A 24,612-nucleotide genomic window follows, 5' to 3' on the forward strand; every position below is an offset into this window, starting at 1 on the left:
TTATAAGAAATATACAATCCTAAAGTGACCAACATCAGAAGCACAATAAACAACATGAAACGTTCAAGCCAATGTAATTACTTGAAATGCTATTAGAAAGTTTTTAGTCATAAAACAAACTAATTTATTTCATGTGATCAACTACAGTTTACACAAAAATGCTACTAATGGCAGCAATAAGACAAAATTTAGCCAGCTAGAAAACCACTGATCATTCTGGACAGCTGAAGATAACAAAGCATCGCCATACTGTGCCTCTTTATTTGTATATATTCAAAAAATATTGGGGAAATTTCAGTATTAACCAACTAAACCACTGGTAAGAAATAAGCATAGTTGAAGAAATGAACAGTGAGTATTTAGCCAAAAGCTGTAAAAAATGGATAAACAAGGTAACTCTGCCAGTTTGCTTAAAGCAAATACGGTATAGGGAGAAAAGGTAACTGAAGAAACGTATGCTCTAAACCAAGGGCTGGCAAAGTATAGTCCAAGCCAGCCTAACACCTGTTTGTGTAAATAAAATTTTATTAGAACACAACCATGTACATTTTGCATATATGGCTGTTTTGGTACAACAATGGCAGTGGTGAGTAGACAGACTATATAACCTGCCAAACATAAACTATCTGTCCCTTTTCAGAAAAAGTTTCGTAGCCACTGCACGCTAGACTGGAGCTGCAAAAAGCAAAGGACTACTTCTTAGGGGAGAGATAAAAGTCAGAAACCCAATCATCACAATTTGTTCTTCAATAGTTGGAGAATCTTAGCAGGAAGGTACAACATAAAAGGTTGGAAAGAACTAATGTGATGAGTGAAGGATCTATACATAGAATAGGGATAATAGGATCAGATAAAAATCAGCATAGGCCATTCCTAACTAGAGTCCCAGGACATCACTTAAGTAGTGGGGAATATACCACTTAAGCAATCCTGGTTTGTTCATCAAGTAAGGCAGGTGATTTAAAAACAAAACAAACAACAAAACCCACAATTAATTACTGTTATGCAACTGTCTTAAGCTTGATAAATAATTGCTTTACTGAGCATCCTTATTATGTAAATAGAAAATATTACTCACACAACAATATAGTACTATCTTAACTCAAAAGGTACTTACTAGTGTTAGTATTGGCTAAGGGGTTAGGTTTTCTCTGAATGGCACGTGCTGTTCCCGTGTCCTCATTGATTTGCTGCATAGAATTAAAATCAATAGTATAAACTCGTCCCAGAGTGGACAAGCTTATCTCATCCTCACCGACCTGATGGGCTGCCTGAGAGCAAAGAGAGAGAAACCTTGAATATAAACATGGAGAAATTTGTTACCTTAAGATACAGTGGGGACCCTCCATAAATGCTATCTTACATATTTATTTCATCAGGTATCAGATGGTGAAGTAACAATATGGAAAATTTAATAGTGTAGGTATGACAAAACTCATTTATTCAACAAATCATTTTCAATTAAATACAGATATACACCTCAGAACCTATTAGGCACCCTTAAACATAAATCCAGGTAAAATCCTGATGAAACATCCAGTTATGTAGCATCACTGACATGAAGACACCATTAGTATTAAGAAAGCTTTTAAGACACTTGCTCATACAAAAAAGTTGCTATTCATAAATCTTAGTATTCTGATTCTTAGATTAAAAATATTAATTACATGGCAAATTCTTAGCAATCTACCAAAACCCTCCTTTAAACAAAACGATCCTATAAAATTGTCCTCAGGTAGACCAAGAAGACTTTTCATTTAAATGGTGCTTGAAGATCAAAAGGAACACAACTGGAACTAAAAGATTAATCGCCAGGGTTGCATGCGTTACACAGAACATATCTAAATTGAGACAGTGTGATAACACTGTTTGCTTGACTTTAGACAGTCTACAGAAGTGACAGAATATTCATTCTTATTACTGAGTCCAATCTATGGAACTCCTAGCTTGAATGGAAGACAAGACTCTCAGAAAATACAAGTGAGTAAGCTAATAGTGAAGAAGCAATTATCAGGAAAATTCTAAAAAGAAGAACGTTTAGTTAGAGACTAGGACCATTAGCAAGCTTAGCCTGTTTATTATATAAAATACATTTTTAAATACTGGGGGAAGACATTTTAAAGAAGAATGTCTATACAAGTGTAATGTTCTAAAAAAATTCAAAGATCAAAGGTTGAAATTAGAAGATATATTAAGATTACAGATATCTTATATATTGAAAATATTAGTAAATGATGGATGGCATCTCAAAATAATGCAATGACCAACACTTCCTAAGCTAGGGCAAATATTTTGCTGATTTAAGAATTTAAAAAAATATTTCAGGGCCGGCCCCGTGGCTCACTCAGGAGAGTGCGGTGCTGGGAGCGCCGAGGCCGCGGGTTCGGATCCTATATAGGGATGGCCGGTGTGCCCACTGGCTGAGCGTGGTGCGGGTGACACCAAGCCAAGGGTTACGACCCCCTTACCGGTCACCAAAAAAAAAAAAATTTTTTTCAGCACTAACAGTATGTAAGTATGAAAATAAAAATAAAATTGTCATGAAAATCACTGTTAACAATTTGGTGTATTCCTCTCCTTTGTATTATTCATCTTTGCTCTTATTCACCTCTTGCTGAGTTCCCAAAAGATTTTGTCTCACATAATTATGTATATTGTGTTTTTCATTTATCATATCCCATTGTATGCCATTAAAATGTATTCCATTAATATCTGGATTACATGTATGGGCCTACACATGTCCTGTGCTTTACTTAATCATTCGTTCATCCAGATGTAGATATTTGTTTCCATATTTTTCCTTTGAAAAAATATTGAGAAGAAGCTATTTGTATATAAATCTTCGCTTCTGGAAGATTTCCTTTGGATAGGAGATAGAAAATAGTTATGCGTTAGAAAGAAATAGCCTAAGTCCTCCAATGTTTCCTTTCAGAAATGAGGAAACTATGGAACAAAGAACTTAAATTACTTGCTCCAAGTCAATCAGGTAGTTAGCAGCAGAAGCAGGACTAGAACATCATGTTTTCTGACCTGACCAGAAATGAGGACCTTGTTCTCAGGAGACAAAACAAGAGAATTTTGAGTTAATTCAAAATCGAGCACACTGAAGTACATATATCCACCTCCCCATTCCAGCCCTATACCCATTCTCCACCAAAGTAGACATAATTAAACGGTACGATGAAACTACTACCTCAATGATCCGGCTGTCAATCCTGTTATAGGGATGCCAGAGGCCCCGGTCATCGCGCCACTGCCATATTGCACCATCTGTGTTCTGAGCATTTCCCTTCTTCAACATGGTATCAACTGCAAAAATCCCTTCTTTTGGTAAGCATGGCATAAGTTCGCTAAAAACAAAAAGTGCAATTATTTTAATAAGTAGCTTCCTTAACTCTTAGTAAATGTTATGTCTCTAAGGTAAAATAACCTCACACGAACCACGGAGTTACTATTAGCTCAATCTTTACCAAATCAGAGATGTCAGTTCATACAGCTCTTGAGGACTTCGTGGAACAAGGTCAATCTGTTCCTGACAACTTCCATTGGAGGCACCACATAGTAGGAAGTGAAGTGTTTCTGCAATATCTGTAAAACCAACAATAAAAAATAAAAGCCTATTAAACTAGTTATAGTACCTAATTTAAGAGACAATCATTCCCCAGGGAAAACAACAACGGAATTATTTTCTTATAAAGCAACATAATACAGAAATTAAAGTAAAAAAAATCTCAATGAGCTGTAATAAAAACCTAAGAAGAAATTTATGTAGATGTTAACAATTTCATTCCAGGAACAATCTTGAGTCCAAATCTTCTAGCTGGGCACCTAACCACAATTCCTTCCATCTAGCCCCTGAGACTTGAGGTATCTTTTATTACTTACCTCGAGTAACACACTTCATGTATAAGTGCATTCAACATATCTCAATTCAAATATATTCATATATTAGCCTTTGATTCAAATATACTGAAAATGTGTGGCCAATAGGATAAAATGTAGCAATTAAATGCATCTGAATCTTACCATAATGTGACCAGTAAAGTCATTACCTATGTGAAATTGATTACATGCGAATTTGATAGAAAAATCATTAAAATATTCTTTATTGTAAGTTGTAGTGTCCAGAAGACATCAGTTTTTGGAAAATTCTGCATTATAACCACTCATTGACCCCGTGAGTGGATAGAGCTCCCAGTTCTGCACAGGTTTAGTCACTGTAATAGCTAAACCTAAAGACAAAACTAGGTCTTTGCTGGCTGTGGGATGTGTTTCTGTAAATATTTTACATATGCCAAATATACATAAACATTTCACTGAAATGTCTTGCCAATCATCAAGTTGTTATCAAGGAAAATATTCACAATTGATTTGGGCAGAGAGGTGTGGATGGTTAAATCTCTCTGCCCCATAGAAATTTCACAAATAGTGATTAAAATTTTTTTTTAAATTTCTTGAAAAGGTACAGTTTTGCCAACTTTATCAATAAATGTGAGTATATGGAATAGTGTTATAAGAATTTTAAAAAAAAAAAGAAGAAATCAGAGGATGACAATGAAATGGAGACAAACAGAAGAGGTCCATGTCTTCTCTGTGACATTATTATGAAAAGAACACATAAGTCTAGTTGCCTCTATATGATAAATGTCTGCTAAACTTCCTAGAATATGCGAAAGAGGCAAAAATACTCATCACACTGAAAGGAAAAAAATCTAAAATGTTAAAATAATCTTATTTAGGCAGAGAGCACTTTGTTCATGGCACACACAAAACAGTGCTCTCTAGAATACCAAGTCTGGGAAAAACTCAACACTTTATAACAAATCTTTTCAACTAATCACCTCAACAACACTGTTTTTCTACAAAGTTCTATGTCAATGTGTTAATTAATAAGAAATGAAACTAAATAAAAAACTGAGTTTCCGCAAAACAAAAATATTATACTATTAAATACACTGTCTGAGACAGTGGGATCAAAGGTTATTTTATCAGTGAATATCATCACTGACTCCCCCAAGATAACATCCTCAGAGATCAGAATTATGGGTCTGAAATCACCCATAATTACAGGTGTTCCATACAAAAGTGAACAATATGCTACCAGGTATAATCATAACATCCAAATGTTTTCTGAAGCCCCACCATCCTCTGACATTAATTTGTGAAGTCTAAGGTTTAAGAAATGAAGAGTCAACTGCAATAGCAGTGCAATAAAATTTTATTTCCTACACATTGGGTAAGGTTGGAAAAGTTTTAGAAATACTAAATTAGCAAACATCAGAGACATTCATTGGTAAATAAGTTCCAACTTCTTGAGGAAAGAAAGTATTCTGGAATCAAATAAACTGCTGGAAAATTTAACATGGGCAGGAAGGACTACCTATAAGCTGAAGGCAAGTGGTTATTGGTAACAAAATGCCACATTCTTCTAGTAAAGGATCATTACATAACTGATGTATAAAAATCAATGATCTTAGGTTGTTAGCCCTAGAATCATCAAGAGTAAAATTTTAATAATTATATACTTTAAAAATAGTATGTTAGAAACATTAATATATTGTTCCAATGCAAATTTATTACATAGTAACATTTTTCTTATCTAATATCCAGTGCCTATGATATGAGTAATCTCTTCTACTTGCTTGGTTTATGTTGACTTATTAATGAAGAACAAACAGGCCACTTTTCCTACTTAAAAGTAGACTAATAAAATGGCACTTACTTTGCTTCATAAGTTGAACGGCTAAAGTTGGACAGTTGGAACACATCAGAGAAAACATACGAACCACCATTATAAACATCCCAGAACTTAAAATTGGTGGAGTCACCACCAAAAGCTGTTGAACGTTTGTAAGCAGATCTTTGGAAGCAACCTGTTGAAGTAAATTCTTCACAAACACAAGAAATGATCAGCAATTCAATAAATCAATTCATGATTTAGCAATTCAATAACTTCATAAAAATACCACCAAAAATTAAATGCTTACCTCCTCATGTTGAAAGTTGTCCACTAGACGTGCAAAACAAAGGCAAGTGCTTTCTACTGACTTTTTGTCCTATTTTTTATAAAGGAAAGTAAAGTTTATTAATATAAAACATTTTCATTGTCATACATAACTACCATATCTTCTTCCTAACCCTAAATTCCTCAAGGCAAGTTCAAATTAGTAGACATGAGCTTTGAAAATGCAAGTTGAGTCTAGGCAATGTACACTCAGTAATATCAATATTTCAAAGCAAAGAGAATCATAGAATAAACTCTCTCCTCCATAAAAGCCCCAGTAGGCAAAAGCAAATTACAGAAAAGAAAGAACAACTGTTGTGCTTATGTAATCTCAATCCTTAAACAGGTCACACTAAAGAAAAGACAAATATACTCCTTTCATTTAAAAGCATTTCCAGTAGAAATGTTTAAACATACACACACTAAGAAGTTAGAAATAGTTTTATGTATAGGTGTGTCAACCAGAAGTTTACTGATAATGTTAAAAATAGGGCATAGATTTGCTATATTCACTATAAACACAATCTAGAAAAGATTCACTATAAAAAAGTTTCACTACAAAAACAGTGGCCTCATTGAGAAAACGTTTGAAGTAATCCTAATAAAAAGAAGGGAAAGAACATTTAATACTGGCTTGACCAGTGTTTTGATAGAGCCTAATTCATAAGTGGGTTTCATATGCAAAAAATTTTGCTTCTTTAAAAATGAGAATAATTCAGAAATTATAAAAAGCACTACACCTTCATTGCCACTACATGTCTCTAGAAAGAGTGTTACAAATAGTAGCCACCTATTTAACTTCTGATTCTGATGTCTTACTTCTAAAATAAAGATACCTTATAGTACTGATTATCACAATGAACTACAAAACATATAGAACTACAGAAGAAAAGATGATCTCAGTCAACTACATTTTTAAAAATAAGTAAACAAATTAAAGAAAAAAATGAATGACACTACTCTGTCTTGATCATTTTAGAAGCAAAATACTCCAAGGTGATTAAATGATCATTACTAGTTTATCTTATATAAATTCCTTATTTGTTAAAAAATATTTTATGTGCCTAATTTCCTCAAGGTTTTAAGCACACTTTGTTAAGGCAATTTTAAAGCCAGATTTCTAAAACTCTCTTTAGCAATAACAACACATTAAAACATTATTTTGTACTAAAAGAAAATTTATCTATAACCTTGAAGCTTAACTCTCATGATTTGCCTTCCATTCCCAATACCCTGTTCTTCATACTTCTTCACCAGGTTCATTGATTCCACCTCCTAAATAATTGCTTTCTCTAACCCCAGAGAGCCACAGTCTAATACTTTTCATTTCTACATGGGAAAGAGTCTCATCTCTCTTCTGATCTTAACCCATATCCTCCTGTTCCCATCCACCTACCCCCCCATGCCTTTCAAAAAAAAAAAGGGTGATCTTTCCAAAAGGAAATCCTGATCATATCACATAGTAAAACAATGTTTGCAATAACAAATTCATCCCTTAAAAGGAAAAATAATTGATGATATTAAACATATGAATTACTATTCATTTCAGTAAATCCACCAAAATTCTATAAAATAAACTAATATGGTACATGACCAGATAACATGGGGAAAACATGGATCAGAACACTTCCAATTTTATATATCCAATTGGAAGATTTAAGACACTAGTTGAAATTGTCATTAAAAAAAACAATAAAAATGTTTTATGTCACATAAAATAGGTTCATATTTTACCTGATGGGTAAGCCTTTGGGTAAGCAACGGGAGGGAATCCGCCACAAAATGAAATTCATCTGGGGTGATACTCTGGCAGCAATTGGCTGCAATTGCTAATGCATTTCTTTGGGCATTTATGCTGAAGAATTCTAGATACAGCAAGCAGTCTGCCAAACCACCCTAAAATATAAAAAAACTATTAAAGAAAAATCCTTTATTGGCAATAAAAAAAAATTAACTACTAATAAGTCTAGCATATCACTTTGGCAACAACGTGTATCTTACAGAGATTGCAATCAAGGAGCTAGTACATATGTAGATCTAAAATCCAACATTAAATGAAATAGTCCTTTGGTAACACTTACCGCCTGGAGAATGGCTTTACTGTGCCTCCGTGACAACATCTCTAAGGCAGTCAAGGCCTGCTCTGCCACGTCAATACACTGAATAACTTGCAGCTGGGAACATATAAATAGGTAACTTAAGGTTATCATTTAAGTTCTTTTCCAGTAGCTTATCTCTTACATGAATAAACACAGTACTTTCTCTAATTTCCATCAATTTATTCTGCCTCTGATAACATGAAACCCGCCACAGGAAACAAGTTACTTATGAGCTTAAACTATATGAGCCCATGCAGTTTCCTTCCAACTATTTTGCTCCATTTTAAGATACTAAAAAATGTTTTACATAAACAAAATCCAATTACATAACTTTAAACTTTCCTATTTAAAATAGATGGGTTGTTTTATATAACAGGATTTTTTAAATCAATCAAGTTTTATACTTTATACCATATTCCAAGTTTATCAGATAAAGCAAACGTTACTGTACATTAAATAAAGAAAAATGTCCGTAACACAGGCCAAAAACACAACCTACCACAGACCATATGAAAAAATTCCCCTCTCCACTGACTCAACTTTTTGACCTCGAGCAAGGCACTTTTTCTTCTGTTTCAGCCTTCACAGTTGTAAAATGAGGGTCTAAATAGCTATCAACCTCAATGGGATGTTTTCTAGAAATGAGATTATTTTTAATCAAGTGCTTTAAGTTCTTCTCTGAAAGATGTTAATGTGGTAATTGCTGTTACTAAAAATTATAAAACAGCTGATTCCATAAGTTATTAGCTTCAACTTTACTTGGAGTGGGTAACATGGCACTAGCCAGTATGGTGATCCAAATCCTTGACCTTGGTGTTATCAGCACCACACTCTAACCAAGTGAACTAACCAACCAGCCCAGCTTCAACTCTACACTATTGGTCTGCTGAATATGAAATACTTTTCTGGGATCTTGGCTAAAAAATATACTTTAGTTAGATAATGGAAGCTGGAATTCAAGAGTTCAAACCTTGATTTCCCATGCCTGCTTCTGAACAAATTGGGCAAAAGTAAGAATTACCTTTTCTAAAAAGACAGGAATAGCATCTACTACAACAGCAGATGATCGAGGAAGGGCTTCCATCATGTACGTTAAGGCTCGACAAGCATGGTTCATCTACAAAGCAAGGTTTTTATTCAATAAAAACTCAAAATTTAAATTTACAGTGTTTTAAAAATTCAGGATATACTTACAATATCGAAATTATGCTCCATCTGCAGTAACGTTATCTGTTAAAAAGATGATAAAGTATTAGAAGCTACATTCTTGGAGAAAAGCCCTAGAAATATTTCCTTCTCTTTTGCTCCAACTAAAATGGAAAGTATTATTCAAGACTTCTATCACACAAAAGCAACCTCGAGATAAAACCTAGTGGGCATACACAAGAAATTATTACACTTAGTATGGCATTCCTTACAAGCTATAGCTCTGACTTGGAACCATTGCTAGACCATCATCACCTCATGATCCAGGTCAAAAACAAAGCCACCCTGTTGCTTACAACCATCTCTTTTGGTAGCTCTAATCCTCTTCAGAAGCCCAATAACATATCACGGTGGACTTAACAGTATCAATAAACACTTGATACGTAAAATGAACAGGACCAGCAAAGCACTGACATTTGCTGAATTAACAACTGTTACCACAGACTCAGGACCATAGCTTAAACTCTTGTGAACAAGCTTCTCTAGAAGAGTTAAGCACCATTTAACTCAGCTGTAAAATATATGAGGGTACTTTAAAAAGTTCATGGAGGGCCGAGCCCGTGGCGCACTTGGGAGACGCTCCCGCCGCGGATTCGGATCCTATATAGGTATGGCCGGTGCATTCACTGGCTGAGTGCCGGTCACGAAAAAAAAAAAAAGACCAAAAAAAAAAAAAGTTCATGGAAAGTTTCATATTACCTTTTTTATTCTATTTTTCCATAAACTTTTATTTCTCCATGAACTTTCTGAAGTACCTTCACACAGTAATATAGAATTTAAGATTGATCCTATCAGAAACTAATAATTCACTAATTAAAAGCCAGATTAATATAATTACTCCACATATGCATGAGTGAGTCTAAATACCTGATTTTCTTTCAGATTTTCTTGTGGAAAAGACCTTAAACAGCCTTCAGCCACGTGTTTTTTTTTTTTTTTTTTCTTTATGAGGAAATGTAAAATGTAAAACTGCTAGGGGGTATACGCTCCATCCTCCTGAAGCAGCTGAATCAACAAAGAAATTTCCTCCTTGGGGAAAGTCAGTCACTACCTTCTAGTTTAATGGAAACTTTTAAAAGCACTGAATTGACTTCCGGTGAAGACGGCAGAATAGACAGTCACCAGCCTCACTCTCTCCCACAAATCAACCAATTTACAACTATAAAAAAGCAACGACAGCCAAGCTGGGGTTGCTAGAGCTCAGGGGAAGAGGAGGAGAAACCTATATAATGCATGAAGGTGGGAGAAACTGTGATGAGAAAAAGAACAGCTCTGTCCATTTGGAGCTCCAGCTGCTTCCAGGCTGGAGCTGCTGAGTGCACGGAGCAGGGGCCACCAAAAGCCAAAGATGAGCCCTTCGGATGAAGTTGCTTGGAGGTGGCAGGGGAGAAGAGGACTCTGGTGGCCCCCAGGCCAGCAAGACCACTCACTAATAGGGTTCCCATGGACCCACATAGGAGTGAAGAGCTACAACAACTGAAAAAAAGGAGCCACTCAGAGGCCAGTGAGTCATCGCAAAGGACCAGAGCACGGCCCGTCCCATGGGAAATGTTTGGAGCACAGGTGGTGTGGGAGACTGGCTCACTGGGGGATCACTTAGGCTCAGCAAGGACAGCTGATCTTCCCCCCAATCGGCATAGAGCCACTCAGAGGAGACTGGTCAGGAATACAGAATTGCATGGGGTGCAGTTTGATGTAAAGACTCAGGCCCAGACCAGAGTTTCTACACAACCCAGGTGCACCAGATCTCACTAGACCCAGAAGTGCCTATATAAAGTCAGCCATTAAAACCTGAGCTGCACAAAAAGCCTCCCCTAGGGAATCAGCAGCAAAGTAGCAATTTAGCTCAACCACAGACCTCAAGTGCTGGTCCCCACAGGAAGTTCTCCCATTTTAGAAGTAAGCAAAGGACAATAAATTAGTTCCAGCACAGAGTTTAAGTGGTGGGAACAGTAAATAATCCAACACAGAACTGAAAGAAAAAACAAAGTACTCAAAACCAGAGACAAAGTTTGATATTAACAAATAAAGGTCTCATTTCACCAAAGAAAACCTATAACTCCTACAAGTATGAAAAGTACCCTGGGCTACCAAGCCAGAAAGGGGGGAAGGCCAGGGGCCTCAGCCATGCCCCCTGACACCCTCAACAAGTCCCGAGGGTGAGGGCCCTGGGCCTCAGCCATGCCCCCCTGACATGCACAACCTGTTCAGCAATGACCACCGAGCCCCCACAGATGGAGCCGGGGCGGTGGGGGAGCCAAGCGCCTTGGCCACACCCCCCCCAACACATACAACCAGCTCAGTGAGGACCACCAAGCCACCACAGGAAGCACCCCAGGCTCTCCCCAGCCAGGGTAGTGGAAGGCAAGGGCTTTTGCCACAACCCCCTGATATCTGCACCCAGACTGGCAATGACCAAACCACCACTGGAAGGCCCCTAGTGTCCCCTGTGGGAATGAGGAGGGGTGCTATAGGCCTCAATCCCACACCTCCTCCTTTCTCCTTCTATCCCATTTCCTTCCCCTTTCCCCTCTTCCCATCCCTCCCAACCGGTCCACAACATCATCATAGAATGTAAAAAAAATAATAACATTAATAAAAAAATAAATAAAATAAAAAATAAATGCATGGAATTTAAGCTTTTATAAAGTATCCTTCAATTAAATTTATAACTACAATAAAAGACATAAGATATTCTTATACAATACTCATTTAATACGAGTGGCTTCTCAGCTCTAAATTATGCTGGTAAAGTATATCCATATACCACAGGTCCTGAGAACTATTTTTATTACTGAAAAAAACAAAAAAACATGCACACACACACGCAATTCAGGATCAAACAAAACTCTATGTCTCAAATCAGCTACAATCTGCCACTTAAAACAGTCAAAATTGAAAGGGGTTGTCATGTTAACAGAAAAAGTACTAAGATACCCAATTCTTAAAGCAGAATGACCCATGTAAGGCCATGTTTGGAAAGGACTGCCGTAAATAAATTCCCTTTCACCATAATTGACTATTTATGGTCACAGAAGCATATGGTGATGGATGGATACATATTAACAATATTCAACTGTGATAAAAGATAAATCTGGACGATTCATTAACAGCCATTATTAATAACATTAGCTGACTCATGCAAGTCTATTAAGTACTTAAATCTAATCAACCAGCAAACTAAGTAAACTGGATTATGCATCAACATTTCTGCCTGGACTTACTGGCTTTTTTATATAACAAATAAAAACTGCATTTTAACTGTAGATAGAGTGTAAGGTAAGCCCAGTTCTTTGCTATTTATTTTTTAATGAATAACAAAAACAGCAAATCAAGAAAGTTTAATTTTGGTCAAAGACAACTACTGAACAAATCAGCAATCTGATAATGGATACTAACATAGGCAAAATCTAAAAGTACAAAGGCTAATAATGTATTCATAAAACACTCAGAAAGCAACATGCAAACCTTTTACTAGAATGGAACTAAGATTTGATAACTGGCATTTATTATCAGAAGGTCTAAGTGGCAGAAGGTGAAGAAACTGGTCTATCCTTTATCAAAGCCCTGCCAGGGCCAAGCCACCCAACAAGTAAGAAGAGGCAGAATAAAGATTGTCACTTTTTATTTGACAGGGCTTTTGCTCAGCTCTCTCCATTATTTGATAATGTGATCAAATGAGACAATCTGATCTACCAACCATAATTTCATTTTTGGTCAGTTTTATTGGATATGTAAAAAAGACACAGTATTTGTTTATAATTTCCAAGATAAAATATGCCATAAATGTAATCATGTTTATGTTAGCCTTTTCTTAGTATTTGATTCAGACTTAAATTATAACCAATTTCTTTAACTTTAAACAAAGAAAATTACCAAGCCACTATTTAAAAGCCGTATTATGCTAAGCAGTCTACATTTGGTGATGGTAATTTTTCTTCCTGTTGTTTTCACATTGAAAAACTTAAAGCAATTAAGATGTTAATAAATTTCAACTATCAAAATACCAACTCACAACTGTGCTGAAAAGTCATTAAAAAGATTTTTAATTTTTTTTTTTTTTTTCCTAACATAAAACCTTTTAAACTAGAAGGAACCGTATGGTATACTGGCTTGACTGTTCTTCCCATGAACACATTCACTGAACATAAAACATTTTTGGCCCACAAAGACAACCCTAAGTGAGCTGCTTCTTATTACTATTGTCCCATAGATCAACAGGTTAAAATAGAAGGCACATACATTTTACATGCTGAGAGTCAAGGTTAACTGATTGGTCAAGGTTAACTAAAAATCTAAAATCAGTCACCTAAGTGTCAAATATTCAGTGTCAATTCATCAAAAAAATGGTTTAGAAAATTTACTAACTCACCTTTAATGATCACTCACAATATCTATAGCACCAAGCCACATGGTCCTATCCCTTAGTTCTATTGTGTTTTGAAATTCATAACGACAATAATCATACATTTGGTAGAAAACCGGCAGCATTCAGAGAACAACTGAGGTAAAACAAGGGGGAAATTCTATGCTTACCAAAGCTGGAACAACACTTTTGACAGGAAACCCTCCCAGTGTCTCCTCATTCCCCATGACTAATAACTGACACATTTCAATAACCGCCTGAAGCTGCTGACTCTCATCACTGGCTTGTAGTCCTTGCAGTAGTTGCTGGGCCTTAGAACCTTCAGAGAAAAAGAAGTCATTATTTTTACACATTTAAGAAAATTATTACTTATTAGGAATAAGGCATGACTCTAAATGGAGTTAACTGGCTGATTATTTTCTTCAATTACCAATTAAAGGTTATACATGCTGCTGACATATTCAAGGCAGAATTAAGCTTTTAAAGAAAATATACATAGTGCTTTTAAAGAAATATACATAGTGAACAGAAGCTGCAATAATAAAAATCTGTTAAAACAGTGATGACCTCAAAGGAAATGTTATTTACCTCTAAATACCTGCACCAGAATAAATGGAATACAAGTAAGAATGAAAGAGCAAAGCAATAAAGACAAAATATGCATCTAACAAAAGAGTGGAAAGTATGAAGTATTCTGTAAAAACAGCAAAACTATATAGGCCTTTACGTCTCCTCTCATTCAATGTTTAGATGCTGGCCAACAGAATACTTCTACTTTTAACATTCAATTTCATTACACAAACAACTGAAAAACATGAAGACTTGGCTATCACAAGGAAATAAGTTGTCATTTAACTGAACAACACAATCTTTTAAAGTAAAATCTACAAATGTGTTTCGTTTTTTACGGACACCTTCCTACTTCAAGCCATGATTAATTCAATTACACCTGATGTTACTTTCAAGCACTTTCTCTTCTTACACCTTTTCATGTTATTCTTTGTGTATTAGTTTTTTTCCACTTCCACATGATTAAGTATTGAAATGCGTAGAAAGGGGATATATGTTTGGAAACTGTCAATGAATGTAGAATTTACAACAAAACCAAAGTTCTTTTTGTGACCGGCCACACCGTGCTCAGCCAGTGAGCGCACCGGCCATCCTTATATAGGATCCGAACCGTGGCGAGAGCACTGCCGCGCTCCCAGCACCTCACTCTCCCGAGTGCGCCACGGGGTCGGCCCAAAAACCAAAGTTTCTAATTTGAATTAAGCTTCAGTGATCTTCCCGGGGACATGAACCTCTCTCAAAGAGGCAAGTGGTGATCTTTGGAAAATTTGTTTTATTATTCAAGACTGTAGGCTGGCTGGTTAGCTCAGTTGGTTAGAGAGTGGTATAATAACACCAAGGTCAAGAGTTTGGATCCCCATATCGGTCAGCAACCATTTAAAAAAAAAAAAAGAAGAAGACTGTAGCTAACACATTCCATAACATCACATCACTGCCTACCTACCTCTACCATAATTAAAAGTCCATCCAAAAACAGACTGCAGGAAAGTCAAGTTCAAATAAATACCATTTTTAAATTTAAATTTTAAACTAAATACAGTAATATCAGTTCCAGTTACAGCAGGTTTTGTGTTTAAATAATGTGGAAGGAAAAACAAAATGAAGGGAAACAAAAGAATCCTCAGTTGCTTTGAACTTCACTTGAAAAGAATGAAACAGCTCATATCAATTATGTCATAGGAGCACAATAACCAAAAAAGGAAAACCTGACACACTTGCCACCTGATAAATGTCTTATAAACATTGGGGCTGGCAATTCTAAGGATACGGATCTTTTTAGCATGATCAAAATCATCATGAATACCACTGTACACTTGGGATGTTTCTAAAAAGAAACAGTTTATGCCAAACTGAAAATGACAACAAAGAGCCAAAACCATAACCATAACAACTTACCCTCTGATATATGAAGAGAAACCAACTCCTACATCAGTGGGTTTTGGATTTAGGACTATTTTATACCCTTAAAAATTATTAAGGAACCCCAAAGCACTTTTGTTTATGTGGGTTATATCGAAATTTTTGTGGAAAAAAGACCATATTTTCCAGTATTTGTTCCAAAACATGTCTTGATGTCAGGCTTAATAAAAGACAGCTGGATATTCAATTCTGCTTCTACCCTCAGTCTGTGGTGATATGTTATTTGAGGTAAAGCATATGAAAAAATGGGCCCTATTTTGTCACAAACATTATTAAAAAGACATGTACTCAGTACTAAAGATCTAACTAAATTAATAACTCTGCTTTATCAAGGGCATTCTTAAGTAAAAATGGAATTATTTTTACTAGGAGTATATGACAATGAAGAATACAATGACTGCTCGTTCAGTTTGGTGCCACTGCTTTGATTCTTGTTAAGATACCAGCAGTTTTATCCACCATAGCTTTTGCACAATCAGTTCAAACATCAACAAAGTGGAAAAAGAAAAACCGAAGTAACTATTATTATTAGTTCTGACCTTATGGTTTCTAGGTATAAGTCTTAGGACACCCCTTCACCCCCAGGAGTCCACAGACCACATTTTGAGAAACACTATCACAGATCAGGGGTCAGCAAGCAAATATTTTCTATCAAGGGCGAGATAGTAATTATTTTGGGCTTTGCAGGCTATATGGTCTCTACTGCCAACTACTGACTTCTGGCACTATAGCTTGAAAGCAGCCATAGACAATACATAAACAAATAAACATGGCTATGCTTCAAACATTATGGACACCGAAATCTGACAATTTAATTTTCACAAGTCATGAAATATTACTTTTTAAAATTTTCCAGCCACATAAAAATGTAAAAACCACTCTTGATTCCAAGGCTGAATAGAAACCAGCAGGAGGCTGGGTTTGGCCCTTGGGCAGTAGTTTGCTGACCCCTGATAAGGAGGGTAAAGAGAAACCAGCAGTGCTTCAGAGAGTCACAAGATGCTAATATGTCAGGTTGAACTGGTCCCATAAACACTTGCAGAGTTCTGAACTGTGAAAAAGGCCGGGAGCTGAGTAAGAAGGTTTGGTAAGACAGAATCAAATCTCCCACAGTCTCATGGTGCTGAGAAGCCAAAGTCCCAACAGAGAGAAGAGGCCTGCTTCAAACATACACAGCCAATATCCAAACCACCAGGACAACTGCCACATTTTGAGGCCACTTCATTATTATTATAAATCCGAGGAGACAAAGATTTGCAAGGAACTCAGTCAAAATCCTAAGAGGGCCAGAAATGAGGCAGAGGTGAAATGAGTCATACCAAAATTGCAACTCTGGTCAAAACTAGCTCAAGTCCCGACTGAGCTCCGGGCCCCTTTATGTTTAATAAAGTAAAAGAGGAAACCATCAGTAGGAAAGAACCAAAGAGGCCCCAAATGATATCTTCTGCCAGCAATGGTTTCCTCTTTTACTTTAGAGGCATGAATATGGGACTGAGAATCAAGAAGGAAAAAAAAAAAGACAATAAAAGACCAACACTTCAAAAAATAAGACAAGTATTTTATGACTATGATTAATATACTGAAAATATAAGTAAAGATGGCCAAATTGGATAAAAATATACAGAATTTTAACAGGGAATTGAAATCTATAAAAATAGAATCATCTCTTTGGTCTTGGCTGCAGGCAAGATGATGAAGGAAGGTCATCATTTGGAAAGCATCACAGTAAGCACCGCTGCTGCTGTGGCTCTCACGCCTACCACTTTCAGAAACTGACCTGTGGCAAATGCGGCTACCCTGCCAAGCGGAAGAGACACCATACCTGAGGATCAAAGCTAAAAGACAAAATCCCCCCAGGACTGATCAAATATTGAAAATAAGTAAAAAATAGAAGGACAAGTCATAAAACTTATAAAGGTTATTTATGTGGGAGAAGGAAACAGGGAAAAGACAGCAAAAGAAGGTAAGGCCTTCCTGAATAAACCATGTTTGTAGATTTGATTTTCAGAACCATGTAAATATTAATTACAAAAGCAAAACTAAATTTTAAAAAGCAATCCCTAAAAAGCAAAGTGAAGCAAACGTATTAAACCTACTTGGTGGCATAAACAAACAGAAGAATTCTTTCAAATTACTTCAAAACACAAAAATCTGACCACAAAATGAGAAATATCCCAAGAACAAAAAAAAGTATAAAACATTTTTACAACTTTCTCAATAATATTTTTAATGGGAAGTTGGAATCTTATGCTGTGAAATAAAGCAAATGAGCCGCTACGTTATTATCACTGGGATTTAGGACTTCTGGCATAGGGGAAAGTAAATGTAACATCAATGAAGTTAGATAAAAACCTTGCAGCAGCCCTAAATATGAATAGGCAGTATCAGTATGAACTTTAAAAAAAAAAAAAAAAGTACAAAAATTCCTAGGTTTGTCCAGCAAAAGAGTGTAGTAACAATGATCAACCCTGTAGCAATGAATATGCCCAGACTGTGGTTTCTGTATTCTCATACAAAAGAAACGAGGGCTGTCTGGGGAAATCCCCAATTTCAGGTATGTGGGGAAAAAGTAAGGCAGTTGGGGTTGGTACATCTTGTCATACCAGGAAGCAAAGAGGCTATCAAAAGTTACTACGGTCATGTCAAAAAGATTCAGAAGCCAACTTCAAAAAGATCCTAACATCCAATGATGGTACAATTTAAGCATCAGTGAAACTCACTGAAATGTCTAAAACATATGTCTCAACCCACTGCTTATAATGATACTTAAAAACAAACATTTAAAAAACAAAAACAGGGCTGGCCAATTAGCTCACTTAGGAGAGCATGGTGCTAGTAACACTATGGTCATGGGTCAGGTTCCCTGTACAGGCCAGCTGCCAAAAAAAAAAATAATAATAATAAAACCAACAACAAACTAGAACCTTTGGAGGATATAAAAACCACTATTTTGAAAACTGGTAAGTAAAGGGGAAAAATTTCTTTCCTATATCAATTATTTTCCTGGGTAACCAAATAAAAGATAAGGGAAAAATATTCCTTATATATTTCTACTAAGTTATTTCTTTTACTTCCCATAAATGAATGGTGATTATTAGACCTTCTGTAACCTGTTACCTAGACACCGAGTTTCAATAGTTTGTTAAAAGACAATCAGACACCATGTGCTTCCTAATATAAGAACACATTACCACTTTTGAAGTCTCTGCTCGCCAGGGAAAGAAAATAGAATCGAACTCAAACTGAAAAAGCCTCTCGATCCAACTACCTGTTTACAGGAAATACACTAATTACATCTGAGACAATGGAAATTTGACATTGGTAGGACACATATCATTAAGGAATACTGCTTATTTTTTTAAGTGTAATAACAGGAATCTGATTGACTACGTGTGTGTGTGTGTGTGTGTGTGTGTGTGTGTGTGTGTGTTAAGAGGCACTAACTTGAGATACATGATAAAATGTTTATAGATAAAATTGTATGTCTGGGATCCATTTCAAACTAACATGGGAGGAGGGATGTGGGTGAAAGTAGAGATGAAGATTGGACATAAAGGAGGCGCTGCTGAAGCGAGTCATGGGCACCACGAGGGGTAGCACTGTTTTCTATTCTAGCTCCAGTCTATAGCATAAATTCATCTCATGTGTAAAGGTCAGGCCAAAATATGGATCTGAGGTGTTTTAATGTCAATACCCTTAAAGAAAATCCTGCAGCAAATTTTCTTCCCGGTCTTCTCCCCAGAAATATATAAAGTGGAAAAATAAATGAAATCAAATTTCTTTTTAGTGAAAAAAACTTAAACAAATTGACTGACTGCAATGTATAGATCATATTTTGATCCTGACTCAAAGAAAATTTACAAACAGATTTATGAGAGGATGGGAACATTTGAACTCTGATACTTTATAGTAAAAATTTTCTTCTTAAAATAACTACAATAATGTCAATTTTGCGGGGGTATATACTTACTTTTACAGTTATAAATTCAAATATATACAGATGAAACACCTAGGATTGGCTTTAAAATAGTTCTGGGAACAGGAAGAAAGGCTGATATGGTGATAATAGTTACTGTGGATTGATAAATGCTGATGCGTTCATGAGATGTATTATACTACTAAATTCTCAACTTTTGCCTCTGTTTGATCTTTTTCATAATAAAAACCATGTCAATCTCCTTCTCTAAATCCTTCAATGGTTCCTACGACCCTTAGTTAAAACCCGTACTCACTGCTGGCCTGCCAATGCCCTCCATGATTTGGTGAATGCCTACACCTCTTGGATTCCACCTTCTACCACTCTCCCTTCACTTCTCCCACAGATCTCACCTGCTGTCTTTCTCAAACATGCCAAGCTCATTCCCACTTCAAATGCTGCACATGCTCTTTCCCTCAGACCTGTGTATGGCTGTTTTCCTCACTGCACTTGGGTCTCTACAAAATCACCATGCCTCAAAGAAAGTTTCTCTAACCAGCCTATCTACATCCCTCCACCAACCAACCCACATCCTTACTCTACTTCTTTTCATTGCACTGACACCACTATACAGTAATTGTCTTGCCTGTTGACAATGTCACCCTCTTAGCATGAAAGCTCCATGTGGAAAACTCTGTCCTTTCTATGATTCAATACAATCCCAGCACCTAGTAAATAACATTAAATAAATATCCACACTCAGTAGTTCATGAGAACTTTTTGGCAGGGTATGTTATCTGAGAACTGAGTGTCAGGGAAGCAAAACAAAACAAAAACAAAAATACCAGCTGCTTCTGAAATTTCCTTGGCAAATGCTATGGCCAGAAGCTTGAAAAAGCTTCAAGTATAAGTACACATATATGAACAGATGTATGCAAGTTACACTACTTAAAAAAAAAAAAACCTTGAAATATTTGATGGCAAATTATACAAGCACACATTGGTAAGGTCATAACTAACAGGCTTAGATAACACTTTAGAAATTCTGAAATTAAAACTGCAGACTACACAGAATCAGCCTGCGATTCTATGAAAACATTATCAATGAAGTTACAAAAAATGTCTAAATGTAAATTTTGCTTAAGAAAGCTAAATATTCTATATCAGAAATATTCTAATCAGATTTGTAATTATATGAAAGCTATTCCTACTTACAATCTGAGACTTAAAGAGTCACGTTATGTCAACCATACACGATAAGATCTCTGGGTTATAATACATTAATTTGATAGTGTGTCTAGCGACTGGTAGTTGTGCTGAGAAATATTTACTCCCAGGCTCATATTATGATTAAACTAAAGATTCAAATCTGTGCAAAACATGCAAGCAGATACCATAACCGTCAATGTAATCATCTGAGATTCTTTACTCTTCTATAACACAAACAAAACAGAGACAATCTTGTTATAAAATGTGGATGGTTTTTTAATAATTCCAATTCAGTAATGAAAAATAAAAGTATAGAAGAAAATCTTACAGTTGTTGTATTTAAGGAGAAAATATGCACAAGCCCTACTTTTAAAAACAAGCTAAAGTTCAAGAAAACTTCCTGATACTTACATCGATAGGTAACCAGTAAAAACAGTACTAATTATTACGGGGTTTCAGGGGAGAAAAAATTTAAAAGTATTCACTTACTAGCTCCACTTCCAATTGTTCTATGGAAAAGCTGTGACATCCGAGGACCAAGAGGACCAAACAGGTGAGGAGGAAGACCCCTGGCCTCTAACAAAGCTAAAGAAAAGAAGGGTGGGGCGAATAATTGAGTTGATTCAAGGCAACTGATCTTATAATTGATTTAGTCAACATTACTTTCCATTCTGAACTTTGAGAAACTATATTAAACTTTTAAGACCATCCTAATAGATTAATGTAATTAATACAAATTAAAACACACATGTGCCAGCTACAAGTATCTTAAGGTTTCATTAAGAAATTAAAAAATCAGAAACTGTATAAAAAAGTCTAAGAAAAACCCAAGGTAACTATTTATTTTGAAGTAACTATATTATAAGCCCCTTTCCTTGCCCTGTTTTCCCTCTGACATTATTTCTCAATTAGATAGTGGTCATGAGGCCCTCTAAAAACATATGAAAAAACAGTACATTATTTTTATCAGTTCCAAAAAGTGAGAAAAACTGTATTCATGAGAGTGCTGATCAAAAAGAGATAACTAAGTTCTCTCAGGAACTTAAAAGCAATCCGAAACTGATTTATAAATGTTTCTTGTAAGCCTCACATTGGGGATCTATTATAAGTCAATTACCTGAGATAAAAATATATACCCATCCATTTGCAAAGCATGTATACATAATATAAGGCTGCTTTTTGTAAAAGCACTTACAACATTAAAAATTCTGAAGTTATGTATACACTATATACATTCATTTTGAAATAGGTGATAAAAACCACCAAAGAAAATGATAAAAAAAAAAAACACCTTACTAGATGCATTCATAATGTTATCAGGTACCAAAGAACAATATATTAAGCTATCCTTTTTTCAAGATGTTTCTTAATGTATTACTAAAACCAGTTACACATGCAACCACAGTGAAGGAAATTTTAAAAACATAAAAAATAAATGTTAAATTTATTTACTATATTAAACTTTCAAGTCTTTCCCTAGTCTTTAATATAGTCTTTCTCTAGTTAAACAGTAAAAATGAAGAGGCAGACAACTCATCTTTCAATTCCAAATCATCAAATCACCACTAAGTAAGTTTTTTTTGAAAGTGCAAGAGCTGCTAGATTATGTTCAAATGAACTTAGCTGAATTAATTTCAATAAGAAACAGCAGTAACAGGCAGTAATGATTTCTTATAGGCTCAGCGACTGTCTTTACCTTGCAATCGTCCCATCTCGGAATCATCTGATTCACTCTCCCCAGAGGTGGTCATGCCAACAGCCCCTGCAACGGAACTAGAGGCTTCAAGGGGAGGGAGGAGGGATGGGAGAGAAAAAGCGAGGGTTAGGAGAAGAGCACTTAAACTCATTACATCTGGCTTATCTTACAAAAGAAAACCACAAGTTTTGCAACTACAATGAATAAAGGCAATTAAGCTAGTCTTCCTACTGCACACTCAGCTGTTCTTCTATACTTCATATCCTGCAGCTTTTAGGAACAAAAGAATAGCCCAACTATTTTCATATTAAACAAGCACTGAAATACAACCTTTGCATGTCATTCATGCATAGCTTTTGACAGATTCCTCATGCCTCTGAAACTGTTCTTAAGTCTTACCCTGAACTCCTCTACCAGAAGTCAATGAAGATAATACTGCTAAAACCATTGTGATCCTTAATAGATAGCTAATTAGACACAAAAATTATAAAAAGCAAAACTGACATTTGGGGAAAATGTTCTATGTACATGTGTGCCTTCTTTAGCCTGCTTTATTCCTGGGCTGTAGTCTTGATACAATCATGTAACTGTTTTCTCTCATTTCAAAAGTGCAAAAAAGATTATACTCTTATTTCCAAGAAAACATAAGATATACATTTCAACTAACGGATAACTGTGAAACATTGCTATAAAGTATGAAAGAGAGGGCACTAAGATGTTAAAATTAGTACAGGCTCAGAAGGATACCCAAAATGCTAACCTGAACAACAAAAAAAACCAACAAAAACCCCAGTCTAAGCTAATGAAGGTGGTTTCTATTACAATTCTGACCAAGAAGAGAAACTATAATTATGAAAAACTACCAATCTGCTGTACCTGTGTCTGTTGAGTCCTAAAGCATTTTTTTTTTTAACATGGACGATTCATCTACATATGACATTATCCACAGTACCTTATGCCCTGTACACTCAACAGATAATGACAGAATGCAAAAGCCAGAAAGAAAACTTTTGTCATTACTGTCAAAGAGGCATGTGAATAACTTACTTGAATTTGAAGAGATTTTCTGAAGAAAGAGATGCCACTGCACTAGCCACCACTCTGTATTTTCATAATACCTTTCTTCACACACCATTAAGTATTTTCTATAGCTTTATAGGGATTTTTAAAAAAATTCTTAGAAAAATTTATGGTTTAAAACAGAGTCAGCGGGCCAGCCCATGGCTCACTCGGGAGAGTGCAGTGCTGATAACACCAAGGCCACGGGTTTGGATCCCTATATAGGGATGGCTGGTTAGCTCAACTGGGAGAGTGTAGTGCTGACAAAACCAAGCCAAGAGTTAAGATCCCCATACTGGTCATCTTTAAAAACAAACAAACAAACAAAAAAACAAAAGAGAGTCAGCAAACTATGGTCCAAAGGCCAAATCCAGTTCACCACATTGTTTTGTAAATAAATTTTTATTAGAATATAGCTGTTGTCATTGGTTTACATATCATCTATGGCTTTCTTGCTACAAACATGGAATTGAGCAGTTGCAACAGAGACCACATAAAGCTCAAAATGTTTACTATCTAGCCTTTTACAGAAAATATTAGCAACCGCATGGTTTACAGGTACAGATTGACCAGAAATAATGTTAAAGGGTATCAAGGTTTAGCAAAAGCCACACTTCAGTGAATAAAAAGGAGATTAACCAATAACTGCACTTCATAATGCTACTTATAGGTAGCATTTATTAAATGCTTACTATATGCAGGCATTTTCTACATGTTTCCCCACAACTATACAAAGAAGTATAATAAGCTTCATCATGCACATGAGGAAACAGGCTTTGTGACTTTGAGAGTTCTTATCCAAGGTTAGACGGCTAGTAATGAATCAGAGATTTGAACCTAGGCAGTCTGATTTCAAAGGTTGTACTTTTAAGAAGAGTACTGTATCAATTCCTTAAGCATATTTTCAGCAGTAATTTTTAATTCAAACAGTTTATATAGAAAGCTTATTAACAAAATATTGTTATCAGATACCAATTATGACTCAGTTTGTTACAGTGACTCAAACTTGTTTTAAAACTCTTCTAGCTATGTGGAAAGAAAATATAAAGTTTTAACAAATGAAATAGC

General features: G+C 35.7%; 1 protein-coding gene across 13 annotated transcripts in view; it reads right to left on the reverse strand.

Moving 5' to 3' along the window:
- The window catches only part of TRIP12 (thyroid hormone receptor interactor 12), a 138,591-nt gene that overhangs the window by 33,679 nt on the left and 80,300 nt on the right, over positions 1 to 24,612 (reverse strand). For 8 of the 13 annotated variants that reach the window (XM_063075335.1, XM_063075285.1, XM_063075294.1 and 5 more), the window contains 12 exons: positions 22,486 to 22,569; positions 21,279 to 21,374; positions 13,846 to 13,994; positions 9,298 to 9,333; positions 9,125 to 9,220; positions 8,086 to 8,178; positions 7,739 to 7,900; positions 5,988 to 6,056; positions 5,723 to 5,888; positions 3,471 to 3,588; positions 3,191 to 3,350; positions 1,118 to 1,271 (listed from right to left, as the gene is read on the reverse strand). In XM_063075335.1, the coding sequence (XP_062931405.1) occupies positions 1,118 to 1,271; positions 3,191 to 3,350; positions 3,471 to 3,588; positions 5,723 to 5,888; positions 5,988 to 6,056; positions 7,739 to 7,900; positions 8,086 to 8,178; positions 9,125 to 9,220; positions 9,298 to 9,333; positions 13,846 to 13,994; positions 21,279 to 21,374; positions 22,486 to 22,569 (1,383 nt within the window). The remainder of the gene's footprint in view (positions 1 to 1,117; positions 1,272 to 3,190; positions 3,351 to 3,470; positions 3,589 to 5,722; positions 5,889 to 5,987; positions 6,057 to 7,738; positions 7,901 to 8,085; positions 8,179 to 9,124; positions 9,221 to 9,297; positions 9,334 to 13,845; positions 13,995 to 21,278; positions 21,375 to 22,485; positions 22,570 to 24,612) is intronic. The other 5 variants (XM_063075387.1, XM_063075359.1, XM_063075342.1 and 2 more) reach the window with 1 other exon arrangement.

This window comes from Cynocephalus volans, chromosome 1 (assembly GCF_027409185.1).
Source record: "Cynocephalus volans isolate mCynVol1 chromosome 1, mCynVol1.pri, whole genome shotgun sequence".
Taxonomy (NCBI): Eukaryota; Metazoa; Chordata; class Mammalia; order Dermoptera; family Cynocephalidae; genus Cynocephalus; species Cynocephalus volans.